The 19,493-nt window shown below is 39.3% G+C and overlaps 1 protein-coding gene across 1 annotated transcript in view; it reads right to left on the minus strand.

The window, feature by feature from the left end:
* The window catches only part of UGGT2 (UDP-glucose glycoprotein glucosyltransferase 2), a 184,854-nt gene that overhangs the window by 29,054 nt on the left and 136,307 nt on the right, over positions 1-19,493 (minus strand). Inside the window, exons 25-31 of the mRNA XM_082700684.1 lie at positions 19,361-19,463; positions 16,470-16,549; positions 13,034-13,217; positions 8,199-8,357; positions 7,794-7,879; positions 6,035-6,119; positions 647-732 (exon numbers count right to left, since the gene is read on the minus strand). Of these exons, the coding sequence (XP_082556810.1) occupies positions 647-732; positions 6,035-6,119; positions 7,794-7,879; positions 8,199-8,357; positions 13,034-13,217; positions 16,470-16,549; positions 19,361-19,463 (783 nt within the window). The remainder of the gene's footprint in view (positions 1-646; positions 733-6,034; positions 6,120-7,793; positions 7,880-8,198; positions 8,358-13,033; positions 13,218-16,469; positions 16,550-19,360; positions 19,464-19,493) is intronic.

The following is a 19,493-nucleotide window of genomic DNA, read 5'->3' on the forward strand; positions in this document are numbered from 1 at the left end:
ACAAGTGGACCAGTGAGTCAGCCCCGGGACTTTACGGAAAGAAGCAATCTCTTCCCACTGGAGATGGCAAACTACTTCTTCTAAAACTTCATCTGAAAATGAAGGAGGCCGGAGACTAGAACGGAGACATGGAGTCAAAGTTTCTGGACCACAACACCTGAATGCTCAAAGCCAGCTCTGCTCCTGGACTCAACACACGTGAGCCAATCAGTCCTGCTTTGATTAATACAGGCCTCAACCTAATTTATAGATTCCCTATTATATTCAGTGTCCAGGGTCTCCGCTAAGCTGGGATATTTTCTGTTCCTGTGAACATACTCAATCTTTTTGACTTCACACTTTCACTCCCATCTCCAGTTCTGAGATCTTCTCCCTCCTTTGGAGCCCCGCTTAACCACACACTTCTCCAAGGCATCTTGTCAGAGGTTTCTCCTCACTAGATACAGCCTTTTGCTCCCATGGTTTGCAGAGCACCTTACTCTCAGCTGCCCCACAGCTTCGGTTTCCTAGTCTGTTTTATTAACATTTTATGTATCAATCTCATCCCACGAGAGAGGACCAATGCTTTACTTAAATGTGTGCCTGCCACATACAAGATTCCTGATGGATCTATGCTTATAGGTTAAAAAAATTCACTGGTAATTACCTTTTAATGGAATCCCACATTCCTTTTTTCTTTTCATCTTTATCAGTAAGGATATCCTCCTTAATTTTGTCTGGCTTCTTTTGTACCTAGATAACACAGTAAAGGAAAGTCTTAGAACTGTGCAGCTTTAAATATTATGCTGCGTGGTTAAAAAATGAAACACCCAGGGCACGGTGACTCCTGTGACTCTAAGACAGGCGCAGGGACAGAGCCAGGGAAGTATGACATTACGGACACAATCTGGTTTCAGTCTTCAGGTCAGCTTCCTGTTGGTAGTTCTTCTGGTGGTTACCTCCACAGTGCCAAGTAATATGCTTATACTTGTATTTACTGATTTATCAACTTCAGAGATTATCTACTAAGCATATCTGGAACCACAGGCTTTAGATATTTTTCATTCTTTGTGATGAGAGACAAGCTGCTCACTTCTATCACTCTTTCTCTCTGTCCAGAAGTTTTGGCAGTAATAACATTATCATTAGTTCTACGCAGTGTCTTTGTGGCTTCAAATAATAGTTAAATATATATTTTTTGTACCAACAACTTCACGTTTCTCTTGTATACTCTGTAAGATAAGGATACCAATAATATTTCTACCTTTACCCTCCGCCTCCTGCCTTACATTAGCTCAACTTTTACTTTAGCATTGTAAATACAGATAATATCTACATTTGCTTTGGTAAAACCTAATTATAACTTTGGCATTTTGCTACGTTTATTCTACGACTTGAAAGTCAGTAGATAGTGCTTACTGTGACAATGTAAATATTATTCACTCAAGAGTCTGCGAGGCCACCAGCACTGGATTACGTCTGTGTAGTGACAGTAACATGACCACTGTGCCCCTCAGGGAGGCTCCTGATATTTCAGATAGATATTGCTCTCTTGCATTCCTCCAATAGAAAAATATTTTTTCTTGGAATTTTATTGCATTTATTTTTTTCTTGTGGTGTGGTAAATTTCTTCTTTGCCATGTTAGCTAGTGTTTTCCAGTTTATTACTCATGTTCATCATGTGGAATTCCTGTCTTCTTGAAGATATTTTTCTTGGAGCTCAACAACTAACTGCCTATTTCTTTCAATGCTTGCTTTGCATTGGTTTTCAGATTAATATCACAATTTCTCAAAATACCTATCTTCCTCTTTCTTGGTCTTCACTGTCACTGTGAAGGCAAACACCTTCAATAAAGGGTATGAAAAATCATTTTTCTAAATCTTCACCCTTCAGAAGATAACTTTGTCTTTACATTTGATTAGGAATTTGGCTACAGAATCCTAGCTTCAAAGTAATTCTCAGAACAATAAAGGCTTTGTTTTACTGTCTTGGAAAAGCCATCTTGGAAACAAAAAGTCTGATGCTAGTGTTAGTGACATTCTATGGCTGTGACCTGCTTTTTTTCCTTGATAGTTATTAGGGTCTCATGGGTCCCATTTTTTTACTCATGCTAATCTGTGGACCCTTTTGACATGAATATTTTTTTCTTTCCTTATCTGTGAAATATCTTCTCTCCATTTTCTGTTCTTTCTCTGTGGAATTCCTATTCGTGGGTTGCTAGGGTTGATGGGCTGATCCTTAATGTTATCTTTTCTGCTCCCCTTGTTCTATGTTATTGTGAGAGATGGAAAGTGGGGAGATAGAAATGTGTTATTAAAATCAGCTGAAAGACGTAAGTGGTTGGGCTGCAGAAGGTCTGACTCAGGTAGGGCATGATTACCACCCTCAAAGATTTGGTGGCTATAGTCAAAGAGTTCAATCTGTTGTGTACTACAGACCAACAACTCAAATTAGGACCAATACACAGAGTGAAAAAATTCAGTTCAAGAGAAGTTAAGCAGCTTTTCAATGGTCAAAATAGCTCAAAGATGGAATGTTCTTTCATGCTCCTAGCCTGGCAGAAATGGGATTTCTCTCATGTTTACAGGACTAGGATAAAACTTCCTGGAATACTGTTCCTACTGGGTGTGGGCTTGAGTTAGTATCTGAAGTAGCTGGTCTGGGTTTCATGGGGTTTTTCATTTGAAATGGCCAGAAGGAAATGTATTCCAGGAGAGACTGTGTTACTATTGAGAAAGAAAATCAAGGTCAATACAGGAGAAAGAGAATCAAAGATAAATGTAAGTAACATGTATAACTATCACAGAATAAAGAACAGAGATGATTAGGAACAGGGTATGATGTGGGATGCAAGGTAAAATTTGGTGATACAGTAGTTTAGAACCTGGCCAATATGTAAGGTGTGATCTTAGAAACTACAACCAAGAGTATTTCCTAATTATCCTTGGAAATTAATTTATACTTTACCACATTGTAGACAGAGAATATACTCTGTACAATTTCATTCTTCTTAAAGTTACTGTAACTTTCAACCAAATGTAAAGTTAATTTTTAATCAACATTTTCTGTGTATTTGAAAAACTGCTCTTTTGGTGTTAGTGTGTGTTGTGTTCTAAATGTGTCTAGGTCAGAATTTTTAATCTGTTCACATCTTCTCTATCTCTTGATTTTTTGGTCAGCTTGTCATATCAGGTACTGAGAGATGGGTGTTAAAAATATCCCAGGGACACCTGGATTGCTCAGTTGGTTAAGCGTCTGACTCTTGATTTCAGCTCAGGTCATAATCTCAGAGACTGAGCCCTGGATCAGGCTCCATGCTCAGTGGGGATCTGGCTTGAGATTCTCTCCCTCTGGCTCTCCCCACAACTCTTGCACATGTGCTCCTTCTCAAATAAATAAAAAGTCTTCAAAAAAATATCCCAGCATGATAGAAAATTTCTCTTTGAAATTCTATTTCTACCTCATATATGTAAAATGACTTTATCTTTAGTAATGTTATTTGTCTTGTGTAATATCTCTGGTATTATTTAGCTATGCAAATTTTCTTTAGCTTAGTACTGGCCTAGAATACTACTGCCAACCTTGAGTTTTATTTTCATCTTCACACTAAAGTTGTATTCTTATGTATTAGGTGTTCTTTCTGGAAACAACATATAGCTGTAATTAAAAAGACAAAACCCATTAGGACAATCTTTGTCTTTTAATTAGAACATTTAGTCCATTTATATTTAATGTAATTGAGTGAAATTCTAACTTATTATTTTGTGCTTCCTTTATATCCCATATATTCTGCTTTCTTTTTTCTTATTCCATTTACATTAATTTATTTTATTTCATTTTTCCTCTTCATTATGGCATTAATACTTTGTTTCTATGCTTTTAGCGGTTATCTTAAAAGTTAAATTTATATTTGTCTTTAAGTCTAAGAGTAATCATTACCCTTGCTCTGGTCAGTATAAGATTTCATACATAATTGAAAACAATAGTGTTTATCTTACAGCTTAAATGTTATTGTTATATTTTTTAATGTCATTTATTTTAAAATCCTCCCAAGATCTTACAATTGTTTTATATATTCACTGTTCATAGAATTAGCCACACATTTACCATTTTCTTCTCTCTTCATTCTTTTAAAACTCAAATGTTTCCTCTGAGATAATTTTTTTTTTTTTTTCTGTCTGAAGTACTTCTCCTTTAGTGTAAGTGTGCTAGTGACAAATTCAGTTTTTTTCATTTGTCTGAAAATATTTTATGTTTCCTCTTGAAAGATATCTTTTCAGGGTAAATTATTCAAGGCTGGCATTCCTTTTTTCGTTCAGTGTTTTTAAATATCATTCCAGAACTTTCTGGCTTTCATTTTTTTTTTCCTGGCTTTCATTCTTACTGAGAAATCAACGATCAGACTATCTATAGCTCTTTGAAGGTAATGTTTCCTTTTCCTTCTGATTACTCTAAAGATTTCTCTTTCCTTTGGTTTTCTGCAGTTTTATCAGAATATAGGTGTTAATTTTCTTTTAATTATCTTGCTCATTAATCACTGGACTTCTTGAATATGTAAACTGGTATCTTTCATCAATTCATGAAAACTCTCGGTCATTATTCCTTCAAATATTAAACGTACCTCTTTTTTAATGTGAGTATAGTTGACACACAATGTCACATTTACCTCATCCTCTTCCATCTTTGCCTGGAACTCCATTTAAAATTATATTAATTATTCAATACTCACAAAGCACTTTACAAACTGAACTATCTTATCGTTGTAACAGACAAGTAAGGTAGGTTCCATTATTAACAGCAATTTATAGATGAGGAAAATGAGACAGAAAGGAGCTAAGCAATCTGTCCGAGGTCATGCAGCTAGAAAGTGATGGAGCCAGGTTAAGTGCAAATACCAAATCTTTAATTTCTCACTCTACTTTCTATGCCTTTTATGGTCTCTGCTGCATTATCCTTTTTTAAATGTCCCTGTTGCATTAGGAATACTATCTTCCAATTCATTAATTCTCTCTTTAGACATGTAAAAGATATCCAATGAATTTTTAATTTGGGTTACTGTATCACTCAGTTTCAAAAGTTCTACTTTAAAAAAATCAGATATGCACTTTTTATAGTTTTCTGTTCCCTGCAATTGTTTTCAAGCTTGTCTTTTATTTCTTTAAATATCGTACACACAGTTGTTTCAGAGTTAATAATTCTAATACAGAGAGTGTGTATGTGTCTGCTTTCTGTTGTTTCTGCTGGTTTTCTCTGTTTTTGGATAGAATCTTATTCCAGATATACAGATGTTGCTGCCAAACGCCTGCACAACCTCTTCAATCTGGAACTAGTCTAGTGCAAATTCAAGGTTCAGGGGTTTCCTGGATACTTGCACAAAACAAATTTGGGTTAAAAGACTGGGAATAATTTACTAGGGTTCATCTTTACCCTGAAGCTATAGCCAGCTTATTGTCGAGAGGGTCTTCTAACAGACTACCCACTTTATATGGTTGTAGGGTTTTACTTTCTGTCCCAATCGCCCTGCAAATTAAATCAAAAGTTCAGGTGTACCAGGATGGACAAATGTTCTCAGGACAAGAGAGGCTTCTGTGCTTGCTTACTTCACTAGGCTCTTATTTTCCTTTTAATTTTGGTTTTGTATTTCCTTGTTATCCTTATTATTTTGTTACTGATTTTGTCATTTTTGTCATTGCTTTTAAGATGTTTCAAAAACATCACTTACCATCACTTTTTCATTTCAGGGCTAACTTTTCAACCTGTATTCCTGATCTCATCTCTAGGGCCTAATTTGTAACACTACCTGGCTATGGATACAGTAGATCTAACAGACACATCCTAACTTAGAAAAAATTGTTCCATTTCTTCTATCTTCAAACTTTCTGCCTTCCCTTCATGAACTTCATCTTCTTCTTCCTTTCATGCCAGAGTTCCAATATAACTTTTTGGGTAGTAAAATTGTGAAATTAGTTGTAAAATAATATTAATCAATTAAGAGTAAAAAAAGATAATTCTTAATACTAAGAACAAAATAGCAAGAGCTTCTGCCTCACACACTTGTACTTCCAGTATTTTGCTCTTGAAGCTGTTTATCACAACAATGACATCTCCCTGGTCTGGCTCAGAGTCAGTTCCTTCATGCCTAAAAGCAGAAAAACATGTAGATGTCCACAATCAGCTCCAGAAAAGACATGTAATTATGATGGTATAAATAACAGAATAAATTCATTTTGTGAAAAATATAAACCTAACATCACTGTGTTTATATATTTGTTGTTTTCTGCAGTTAAGATATAAAACACTATAATTTTCAGAATTACCCCGTTTTAACCTAGTACAAATTAAAATTGTATAAAAGTAATTCATGAAATTGAATATTGCCTAACCACTAAGCAATCCCAAATTAATGCTTATCTTTGCTGCTATATACCAAGATTACAAAAGTCAAATCTATCATATGTCTTTGATATATTACAGTAATTAATATGAAATGCTTTTGAGACTTTAAAATAAGTTGTTATATATCATAATTGAAGGAATTCTATACTGTCCAACAACTTTTCAATATTCAGCAGTCATTTTCAAACACCAAAATTTGAAGTGTATGTTAAACCTGTAAGATCGAAAATGTGTCTAAATGGTCACCTGCATCACTTGAATATTTATATTTTATATTATAATGTAGTTCATTGTCTAATTTTCAAAACTGCATAAACAAATCAAATGTGACAGCTCTGACTGTCATGATACCCTTCTATGTAAAGGAAAATACATAAAATACTGTTCAAAACATTTACGATAAAGTTGAATATTGTCAAAGAGGGAATGCAATCAGAGGTCAAATTAGTAGGTACTTTGATGTTAGTCAGATTCATAACACACACTGAACACTTTCCTAAAATGAAGATCGGAGGGGTTATAGGACTATGCTGACTAACACATGCCTTTGACTCCCTCTTTCTCCCAATTCCCCAGCTGGAGCGGTTAAACCAAAGTAGAAGGCACAGCCACTCCCACCAATTACCACTAGGAAACGGAAAGGGTTCCAACTTACGTACTAGAAATGGCAAATTTCTTAAACTGTTCAAGAGCTTCCAGTCATAAATGTTACTCAAGGACAGCAGCAACTTTAGCCATTGAATCCATTGTCCAGTGAGAGCGGGGTAGGGCCTGGTCACACACATTGTAGTGAGACCCACACAAGGTCTAAAGCAAACTCCTTCCATCCAACCAGATGGTAGAGGTAGTAGCGAGGAAGACTCTTACTCTATTTCAGGCATCATTTCAAGCACTTTAGAGATGTTGGCTCATTTGACCCATACAATCGCCCTCTGAGGCAAGTAAAATTATTATCCTAGATCCCAACAGCCCAGGTAGTCTGGATCTTCCCAACTGCACTATTTGATCTTTCTAAGTAAAGCTCAGAAACTAAAACTCATTGCACATGTAAGTACAGTCACAACTTAGATGAAGAGAATAAGCTAATCAAGCAAGCAGAGGACAAGGACTTCACTTAGAATTACTGCCAGAAAAAATGAGAGAATTCAAATAATTTTACATACTCAATGAGGTGTGAGAGAAGATCGTATCTCAGTAAAAGCTATTTACCAAAATGAAAGGATTCACTACATCTCAGGAAGTATTATTATTATTTTTTAAAAAGGACGCATACCTGTTTTTCTGGAAATTCTAAATAGAAAAAATAATTCAAAGTTTTGGAGAGAAAAAATAAACTACCCTGCCTCTCATTTCTTAGCCAAAACATTAAAAACCTAATTTGCACATGAAAAATTTTGAAGTGGTTTATATCACTCACCCAACTATTTGATAAATATCTTCAGATTTCCCTTCACGTAATTTCAGTATCCAAGCACCTGGGTTCGCTTTTAATTGAAAATATCCCTTTAAGAATGAGAAAAATATGTTATAGGACTAAAACATCCAACTGTTCAAAAGTGATTCTACATGAACAACTCAAGAGAGTGTTAACTAACTGGACTGAATAAATTGTATACATGAATTCCAAAAAGGAGATTTGCCAATATCATGAAAGTATGATTCCCTCCATTTTTATTACCTTATTTAAGGATTCAATTTTGTTTTCTGGGAGCTGTTCAGCAACAGCAGGATGAAATCGATTTCCTTATTATCACGAGAACTTAAGAGGATTTCACCAAAACATGTAATTAAATACAATCAATTAAGTATTTCTAATACTTACGAGATTGGCCATCACTATTGTATCAACCAGAACAGGTTTATTTTTTGTGCCAAGGGTAAACTGCAGGCCCCGAGGAGGCTGTTCTGTCATTGTATCGAAGCAATGTCCTTCCAGTAGCAGATACTCTAGTTCATATTCTGCTGTAACAGTTCTCTCAATCTATGGGAAAACAGGTCATTGCTTTTGGTATTAGTAACTCTCATAATTCAAATTTTGTAATAAATAAGTGGAACTCTTTTAATATTGGCCAATATATTGTGGGGGCAACATCAAGTCTTTTATATGAGTGACTTAATAGTTGAGTCAATTTCTTAAAGACCAAAACTCATAATAAGTTTTTTTTAAATTTCCTGCGACATCAGCTCTACGCAAGCCTCATGATCTGTGCACCAGAATCACAGGCAGGAAGAGCTCATGGAGTTGTAGTATTTGAAGATCTCTTCAAGGCAGAGTGAGATGGGAAATCCCTCAGAGAATCTGCTTCATTGGCCGTCACCCCAGAGCCCCTTCCAATCTGGCAAGAAAGCCAACTTATCATCATCCATCACCTCTCTTGTAATTAAAATAAAAAAAAATGTTTGCACTCAAAATAGAACATGCTCATCAAAATAATTTGCAAATAAAAAATGTGGAAAAGAGGAAAAGCAGCAATCACTTAGACTAAACATTCCTGTACAATCAACACACTGATTTCTTTTTCTCTTTTCCATAAATATTTTTCTAAGAAAGTATAACCTGCTTTTTCATTAAATACAGCTTTCTGTGAACATGTCCCTGTCTCTACAAACACCCTTTTAAATGGCTGGGCATTCCAATTGTTTCCAGATTTTCCTCTACTGCAAATGTTAGAATATTTTAGGGATAACACCTTTTCTCTACTTCATAGGAAAAACACAAGCAGACAGGAGAATAAATCAAATGGTAAGTAATTTTTACATAATTTGGTAATTTTGTTGAGCAGGTAAGACAGTAATGCTATCTATAGCTTATTTCATTATGGGCTCCTGACACTTTAAATGTGTTTAGGATATAAAGTATTTGAAAATATTCTATACTGTATAGCTGCTTTTCTTTGTAATCACCACAGAAACAATGTTAACACTTGTGTGTAGCATTCCTCTTTAAGTCCAGTTCTGAAGAACAAGAAAGAAGTACCTTCTTTGACAACAGTGCTTGTTTCAACTTTAGTTGGGTTCTGAATCAGCTGTTGAACTCTAGTAATGAGCTTTGTACACTTCACCGACCTGTGTCCCCAGCGCTCACAGCATCACGCACGGATGGAGACATTCACGTGGGATAGTTTCAGAATGTGAGAATATTACAAGTGAGAAAAAAGCTGTAGAGCTCTTCTAGCTCATTCCTTCATTTTACAGATAAGGGAAATGTACCCCACAGTGGGTGTGAAGCTTAAATATTTTTCTTCATGAGATATTAGGGCAGAGTTCAAGTATGTTCAATCAGGTTGTGACTAAAAAAACCTTTATTTCATATTAATGTGAAACTTTCTCTCATCCCTAGAGTTGTAGAACAGACATCATTTCTGTGGACTGACTCAAACCACAACACCAAAAATAGCTAATTCAGTTTTCAAAGAGTTTTTTTCTAGTGAAAATATTTTAAGTTTATTGATAATTTCATAAAGGTAATTTGTTAAATCCATTCCTATTCTCAAGGTTTATTTTTAGCAAGGATGGGAATTTGTGATTTTTTTGTGATGTTTACATCTCCTTTACATATTACTTGTTCTAAATATTACCTGTTGATAGGAGACATGGATTTAATACCTTTCAAATAGAACTTTGGGTGCATATTAATATTTCTAATACAAGTGTTTATTGTATTATTCTGTGGTTAAATTGTACAGAAATTAGTTTCTTCCTTTAAAAGAAGTGTAGGTTTAATTATAAAGATCATCATTTCGGTTTACAATTATCTATGGCACTAAAATAGGAATTCTTTAACAATTACATTGGCAGTGGGCGTCTAGATTATGGCTGACCCTCGAACAGCACAGATTTGAACTACAGAGACCTAATATCTGTGGGGTTTTTTTTTTGAAACAGTACAGTACTATAAATGTATTTTCTCTTCTTTGTAAGAATTTTTATGGTTTCTCCAGCTTACTTAAAGAATTTAAAAAATTAGGAATTTACTAAGAGTACAATATGTAATATATAAAACAAAAAAGACTACTGATTGACTGCTTAGGTTATTAGTAAGGCTTCTTGTCAACAGCAGGCTATCAGTAGTCAAGTTTTGGGGAAGACAAAAGTTATACATGAGTTTTCGACTACTGTGGGGGAGGGGTCAGTGGCCCTGGCCCCCATGTTGTTCAAGATTCGACCATACTGCATTTCAGAAGCAGCTAATAAAGTTTTCTGTGACTTCCTTTTTAGTACAGCCACATGCCCTTGTCCTTCAACAACCTTTTATTCCTCACTCCCTCCTCCCTGGTAAACATCCACGAGTACTTCAGGTGTTTTGAGATCTTTCAGATCTAGGCTGTGATGGAACACAACCGAGGGTACCTGGACGCGGTCCTCACGACAAGCTCAGCGAAGAACCACCTCTGAACTCCAGGTGGAAGGGCTCATCTCCCTCTAGCCACTTCTGTCCCCCTTAATTATGGCATTGATGCCAGTTGTGCCATAAACCATGTGAACAAAGTCCCGGTAAGGGAGAGTTTTTCTCCATCACATTTTTTAGGTGTTGCTGTGATGTCCAGGGATTGGACGCACCAAGGGGGGACTTGCCTGAGAGTGTGTCACAAACCTCTCATACTGAGCCTCAGTTTTTCAGCGTGCACCTTCCTTTGGACCTACAAAGCCTTCTTTCTACCCCAACAAGTGTCTCCACTTGGTTCGTTCCTGGTCTTCCAGGACCATGGCGGTAATATTCTAAGTATGTACAGAACATAGTGGAAGAGAAGAGCCTTGGAAGTAGTTAACTTTGCAGCTGTGAGAACTTGCAATTTCCTTCCATTTATTCATATGATCTATGCAGACAGAAAGAATTCTCTATGGTCTTCTAAAATAAACAGAAGTACTGTTCATTTACAGAGCTTCTAGGGGCGCCTGGTGAGCTCAGGTGGTAAAGCACCCAACTCCTGATCTTGGGGTTGCGGGCTCGGGCTCCACGCCGGGCATAAAGACCACTTCAATAAATAGTGAGCTTCTAAAAAGACACCCAGTACCTGGTTCCCTACAGCAAACAATGGTCAGTTCATCTCCATTAACTGCTTAATAGCTGCCGAAATTTTCACCACAGACTCAATCTAAATCTTTTCTAAGCTATGTTAACTCTCCCACCACAAACTTTTTACATTTGGGTGGAATCTGTACCTCTCTTTGACTGGTATAGGCCACTGAACTCTCTGAATGAGGGATCCACGAGGTCCTTTAAGGGAGTCGGCTGATTTAAGAGAAAATAGGACTTTCTACTTTTTGCCAAATTCCTTTCTGAATTTTCCCTCCTGGATTTTATTACTTTTCTGCCTTCCTATTCTTTTTCTTTTTTTTTTTAAAAAGACTATATTTATTTATTTGACAGAGAGAGAGATCACAAGTAGGCAGAGAGTCAGGCAGAGAGTCAGGCAGAGAGAAAGAGAGAGAGAGGGAAGCAGGTTCCCCGCTGAGCAGAAAGCCTGACGCGGGGCTCGATCCCAGGACCCTGAGACCATGATCTGAGCTGAAGGCAGAGGCTTTAACCCACTGAGCCACCCAGGCACCTCTGCCTTCCTATTCTTTCCCTGGATGTGCAGGGCTCATGTCTGGCGATGGCTACGGCTGAGTTTTAGGTCCTTCTCTGCAGCCGGGGGCTGTGTTCCACCCAAGGGACAAGAAACCACACAGTCTACTCCAGTGTCTCAGAAGAAACATGCCTTGAAGGAGAATCTTTAGACAAAGTGAGTGCATGAGAAACAAACCTGGGGAGTAATCTCAACCAAATCAGCAGCAGTAAATGTTTGTACCTCGGTAGGTGAAGGCAGAAAGAGGCATGAAGAGGACACTGAGGAGGAGGGCCTTGGTCTCTCTTCTGATCTCTCTAGGTGAGCTCTTCTAAAATGCTTCTGTTGTTTGGGGTTTCTGAATACAGTGTTTTGAAAGACTTGTATTTTAAAACAGCCTCCTCCCCCTTTTAGGGCGGTGGGCTGAATGCAGCAGGCAGGGTAGAGAAGGCCCCTCATTTCTTGGCAGAGGATCATCAGGCAGGGATGGAGATGGAGGGAGGAAATGATGGAAGGGGGTAGGGTGGAGGGAGGGGTAGGGATGGGAGGGAGATGGGGTAGGGGTGAAGGGGAGTGGGGGTGGGGATGGAGTGCAGTGGGGTAGAGGGCGGGTAGGGAGAGCAGGGGTTGGGAAGCAGTGCGGTGCACAGCCTCCAGCTTTGAGCGAGCCCCGTTCCCTGCCTTCTCCCTGGCTGGGCTGCTTCCCCTGGCCATGAGCTGCGGCGCAAAACAGAGCTTAAGATGCAACTGCTCTTTTCAGAGTTAAAAACCAAATTTCAGGGCAAAACAGGGTATTTCTGGTGTTGTCCTAAGCTGCTGTGGTTCCGGCTCCGTATTCTCTACATTGTCCATCTTAGAGGAGTGCCTGAGAACCCGGGGCCGCAGCCACAAAGCCGGCAAGAGCATCTAGGAACCTGGGAAATTCGACAGGCTGAATTTGGAAGTCAGGGAAACTCAAAAATCAAAGGGAAGACCAGATCAGGAGCTAGAGCCATAAGGAAGCCAATTCTGGGAGCAGCCGCAGCATGACCTTGCGCTGGCTGCGGTTACAGGGGCTAATAATCAACCCCATTCCCCTCTCCTGACAGAACTTGACGAGACCACTTACATCCTTGAGGTGAATGTTGTCAAGGTCACAGTTGCTGTGTACTGTTTCAACCAACCAGCCTTCAGGAGTAATCATGTTGAGGGTGAGAAGGGGGGCTTCAGGGATATCCAAGAATGTCGCCACGGGTCCAGTAATGCCATCAGCCACCAACACCAGCTCTGGCTCCAGAACAAAACGATAGAAGCTGTCAAAAGAACATAAATAAAAATACGTACGGTGACCAAAATTCAGATTTCTTCTGTTTAAAATATTTATAAAAATTGAAAATGGCTTAAAAAACATGACCCCAAAGTCTCAAGTTAAAAAAAAAAAAACCCAAAACTAAAACATAGTATACTGGAAGAGTTAATGCCTGGAAATGGCAGACAATTCCCTAAGATTACATATGCCCTTGGTGATTGTTTCTTAACGCACATGATTACATTAGCATATACTGACTCAGGTCGGTTCTGCTAGTTCCTGATCTGTATTTGCTCACTAATCCTTCAGATTTGAGCATGGTCCACTTTCCAGCCATTTTACTGGATCTTAGCAGCACTCATCATAGGAAGAGAAATGATAACCAGAAAGCAATTAATCTCAAGCAAATTAGAATTCTGGTAAAAGTTCAGTTAAATAATGCTAAAGACTGGCAGAAATAAAATAACTTCTTTGGGAGCATATCTTGTTCAAGTTACTAAAGTTTTAAGTAAAATATTAAAATGAAGATTAAAAAACAAAAAACAAAAAACCCCAGACAGGACTGAGTTGAAGCCAGCAGCTTATTAACAGAGCTCTAGGGTATTTTGCCCTTATCGCCCAGTTAGGAATTAGCTCTGTTATTTAGAATCATGACTTCCGCTATTTGGAGACAGCAGTCAAGGGGTCGGCCGCGCTGGAGTTAGCTCCGGGCTGGGCTGGGAGGGAACCCACTTCCAGGCCGGTATGGCTCCCCTCCAGGGCGACTGGAAAAAGGACTGCGGCTGATCACTGCTGGCTGGCAGCAGACTGCCGTCGGGTCCCTGCCACAGGGGCCCCTCCATGTCGCTGGGTCAGAGAAGCACTGGAGAGCAAGACATGGAGAATGTGCAACCCACAAGCCGCAGTCTTTGATAACCTAGTTAGTTGCCCAAGAAACTTTCCATTACATTGGCCACGTGCATTCCGTGAGAAGCGAATCACCAGCAGCGGCCCAAGCTCTAGGAGCAGCCGCAGAGCGGATGAACCCCAGGACACCATGATCACTGGCAGCCGTGTCCGACGCTGCCGACTGCAGGCAGCGGAGTGGAGGAGACACGGGCCAGAGAACGCGTGGACGAAACGAGTACTTGGGATCGCCCAGTGCGGCGGAAATGCCATTGAGTCGGCTCCTGCCGACAGCCAAGTCTGTGACTTAGTAAAAACAATCCGGCAGCAGAGAGGAAGGTCAAGGCAAGCTGCAGGGGGAGGTACAGTGCAGGGGGGAGCAGTGTGTGTTTGCGTGCGTGTGTATGAGGAATCTGCGAAGAATCTGAGAAGAGAAAGAACGCAGAAGAGGAGGAAAAGTCAGGGCTCCCGGGGGAGAGGAAACGAAGAGAGCAGTTTATTTCTCTTTTTAAGTTGAGTAAACTCAGGAAGGAATGGGCTGGCAGAGAGGTTAAAGATAGGGAGCAAAGGGACTGTGTGATAAAGGCAGGCTCCAGAACACGTGGGAAGCAGGGGCTCCAGCAGAAAGAGAGGGCTGGCAAGAGGAGAGGGAGCACCCCCTTCCGCTGCCCCAGTGGGAATAAGCTGGGGGTTTTGGAGGGGATGGGGATGGGGGCATGGGGGAGCCTGCTGGTGGGTCCTAAGGAGGGCGGACTGCATGGAGCACTGGGTGTGTCATAAACAATGAATGCTGGAACACTGAAAAAATAAAATAAAATGGAACAAAAAAGAGATAAACATTTAGAAAGAGAAAAGAAAAAGTAAAGGGCTGGGGACCAGTGGTATCTCGTTTGCTTGGCAGATGCTACCGAGCCAGTAATGCTCCTCTGAGCTCCTAGTTCCAAACCCGTTTCACAGTGTTTGTGCCGCGCAGCCTCATTAGCCACTCGAAGCCGTAAGGGTCACACCACGTTAGAGAGGTCAAATTCTTTCCTTCCTACCGGACTGCGCTTGCTTATGTTCAATATTCTTCCTCTTTATTATATAACCCAAAGCTTTATGGAGATACTATAGAGAGCTCTACTTGTATGACTAAAACTTCTCTACTCACAGAGCTAACCGACCTCTCAGTTAGTGGCTAAAATAAGATGACAGCTTTTGTTTGGGTTTGAGACATGATATAATCTCAAATACAAGAGATAAATGAGAAGTCAGAGAACAACGTGCATAAGACATGAGGACAGGAGTCTCAGGAAAGGAGAGAACGTTCCCTATACTTTCATCTAAATTCCTGACATTTCTCATTTTATTGCTTTCCAAATATTACAAATATTCGCATGTTTAAAATATCTGCTCAAGGCAATAATCTCTGCTATGTTTCCCAATGATAACAAATACAATTTAACAAGTAAACAAGGGATTAGGTGAATGCAACTTTCTTGTCTTGTGTTTGCATATATTCTTTCAGAGCTACATAATTACGCTATACAAAGAAAAGCACATTAGCAAGCCTTTTTTCTGTCCCATGACACCTGAACGATACTGTATATTCCTCTCAGTAAGAGTGGCTCAAAATGATAGTGATTCTAATCCTGAAAGAGGAGGAAGGGTCTATTTCTGTCCCTACTTGAGAGACAATGTTATTTCAACCGTACAGTATTAATGTGGAATGTCGGCTTACAATAAGCATTTTCTATATTAATGAAATAGTATTTTATACTATTTACATCCCAATACTTCCAAATAATGAGATGATATCCTAAAGATCATTTTGATAATTCAGCTCTGAAGTATTGAAAATATAGCTAAACAGGGACGCCTGGAGGGCTCAGTTGGTTAAGCATCTTTGTTCGGCTCAGGTCATGTTCCCAGGATCCTGGGATTAAGCCCTGCATTGGGCTCCCTGCTCAACACAGGAGTCGACTCCTTCTGCCTGCTCCCTCCCTCTGCCCATGCCCAACTCTCCCAAATACATCAAATCTTTACAAACAAAAAAAGGAAATTACAGCTAAATCAAAAATGGTTTGATTCAACTTTATTTTCCTCTTGTGTATTTCCAAATAGGTATTCCTAGATCACATTTCCAAAAATACCCACCGACAAACAGCAGTCCTTGTAAATTCTATAATTAGACTGGATCAATTTTACTGCTTAGGTTATTTTAATTTTATATCAGTTAAGGTTAATAAATTATCTTTGATCTTTCGGTCTATTTCAATTAAGCATCTTATAAAGAAAAAAACCAGACCCAGTAACTACGGTCCTTTATTTATTTATTTTGTCTTAGCATTTGCAAAGCTTTTGAAATGAAATGACATTCGCTTAGACTCACCTCTTTAAAGGGGCTTCTGAAAGCTTACCCCTACAGTTCATGAACAATTTTATCTTCATGTTGATAATCTTGCCAAGTACCTGTTTGGAAAAAATTTCCCATATTTGATATTAAGTAATCTTTTTTCTAACATTTATTAGGCATTTACTATGTACTAGGCACTGCATTCGCACCTGAGATTCATTATCTCATGTGATCCTCACAACAGCCTTCATAGGTTGATACCTTTACAGCTGAGACACAGAGAGATGTGGTAATTTGCCCCAGATCACACAGCAAGTCATGGCAGAGGTCAGATTTGAATCCAAACAGCTAATTTCATGGCTCAAGGGTTACACTGCCTCCCTTTGCCTGATGTGACTTTCTTTCATGGTATCCACATTTCTAAATTTTGGACAAGTGAAGTAATTGCTAGAAGCATGATGTGCAAACACAGAGTGACAGCCTCCCAGCTACAATGGCGAGTCCATTCGGAATTCCATCCACATGGTAGAGATGTAGGAAGTTCCTGGCTAGATACGGGTGAAAGACTCTCTTTTTATTTCCCCGGGGGCATATGACACAGGAGGACTATTAATTTTGGTAGTCGCTATCTCTAGGAAGGCAAGTCAACACAGATTTGAAAGATATTAGACAACAAAGGATATAGGTAAAGAGAGGGGGAAAAAACAGGTGCATGGAACAGAACGGATGCAGGCTTGAGGAGGACTTAGAATAGACAAAGGCTTGACGAGCACTGATTCGCATTCTATCACTCTTCATACCTGCTACGACGGAGGTTGCCAAGCCACTGTTCTTGCCAAGTGTTAAATGAGACACTATCCAGTTCTTTCAATAAATTCATTTATGTTTTATACCACAGATTTTTTTATAGTAAGAAATAATAAATTATGTGAGGTGCTGAGGTGCTCAGAAAGAATGTTATTATCTTCAATCACGTAACCTGGGATCCAATCCCATATTTTATTTCATTATTATTATTATTTTTAAAGATTTATTTATTTGAAAGAGAGAGCAAGCGAGAGTGAGCACAAGCAGGGTGAGGAGCAGAGGGAGGAGCAGGGTCCCCGCTGAGCAGGGAGCCCGATATGGGACCCGATCCTGGAACCCCGGGATCATGAACCAAGCTGAAGGAAGACGCTTAACTAACTGAGCCACCAAGGCATCCTCAATCCTGTATTTTATATTTCTGTATAATCTCATATTCTTATTCCTAAATTCTATCCTTACATAAAAACTTCAGAGGTAAGCAATGTTTTTTTCTGAGTAACGACTCCGTGGAAACAGGGTATGTGTACACTGTAATGTATCGATCTAGCTCCACTCCTTACAGGTATGATTACTGATTGCTGTTTTCTTAAGAATAATCTGAATAGTGTGTCTCCAGAAGTTCAAGTGTGAAGGTGTACAAATGGTAAAAGAAAGAACAGGGGTAAGTAAACCAACTATGGAACTGTTCGCCCTGGTTATACACTGAATAAGTAGACTGGCAAAGACTTTCCAAAATTATTTGTCCAAACAATTGTAAGAGCTATTGATAATCCCTTTGTCCATCATGACTTGGTAGGGCAAACTCATTTGAGAGAAACTGCAGGTTGAAATTCCGCCCGCATGTCTACCCGTATGACCCAGCTTGATCCCTCCCATCGTCCAGCAGACTTAATGCCTAATTATTTTTGCCTGTTTCCAAAAGTGAGCCCAACTGTCAGAGGACAAATGGTTTTCACTTCTGAGAATGTTTTTTTAAATGTATCTTTAAAAAAAGCATGGAGCAATTTCAAATAGGAGTACCCCACAATTTTGAACATCACTAGAAGAAATATATAGATTTCCAGCATAACGAGCTTTTGTGATTTACCCACCAAAAGCTGCATCACAATATGAACATCACAAGGTTTCAGTATAATGAAAAGGCACATAATGTCCTTTCAGAGTCGGCTAGCTCCCCTCAGCGTTCCTTCTCTCTGCTTTCTCAATGAATGAACATTCACTCAGCTCTATGCCCAGGGTCCCCCCACACACCCCCTGGTGTCCGGGTGCAGCCACATGATTGGTTATGTTCTGGCCCGTGACATGGAACCAGATGGATATACCCTTGTGCCCTCCTGCCTGCTCGCAGAAACACCGAGGTGACGTGGAGGAGCCTAGCAAGTGATCTCAGATCACGAGACAAGAGGACCTTCCCGAGGATGACTGAGCCACCAGACAAAAGTCACCTGTGTCCTCACGCTGTGGAGCTGCCTTTACTCCAGGTGGCTCACGTGTGGACTGTGAGATTAGAAATAAATTCCAGTCTTGAAGCCACCGTTCCTGTGGCCAGACTTCCTGAACACAGACTTCACTCACTGTTCAGCTATCGTTACTTATTAGATCACTGGCTTCTCCAGAAGCCATTCTTTAGAACTGGAGACAGGAAGAGGGGAATGAGGCAGCCGCCATGTTGTGGTGCACTCACATGACCTCTTCTTTCTGTGTGTGAGGAGAGAAAGGGATCTCTCTCCCTTCCTCTTCTGTGAGGCTATAAATCCTATTGGATTAGGACCCATGCCATAAAACCTCATTTAACTTTATTTACCCTCTAAAAAGCCCTGTTTCCAAATATGGTCACAGTAGGGTTTAGGGCTTCCAACATACCACTTTCAGGGGAGGCAGAAGACAATAATTAAGCCCACACCAACACCTAACCTTGGCACTGCCATAACACCCCTGGCATAGCTCTACCATTTCATTTTCTACATTGAAATATGACATGCTAATTAAAACCTGCACGGAATAAAGCATTAAGAGCACAAATACCTAAAAACAGACCTGAAAGATTAATTATAAATTTCAAAATGAAAGTACATAATAAAATGACATATAAAATATACAATAAAAATATATTATCTTACAATCAATAACTGGGCCATCTTCTGTGCTTCTCTTGTTAATGGATCAACAATAGCAATGACATCAAAGAACATGTCATTCTCTTCAGGATTGATTGTTATAATGCTAGGAAAACAGAAAATAAGAGGAAAGATG

Source organism: Mustela nivalis (genome assembly GCF_964662115.1).
Source record: "Mustela nivalis genome assembly, chromosome: 15".
Classification (NCBI taxonomy): Eukaryota; Metazoa; Chordata; class Mammalia; order Carnivora; family Mustelidae; genus Mustela; species Mustela nivalis.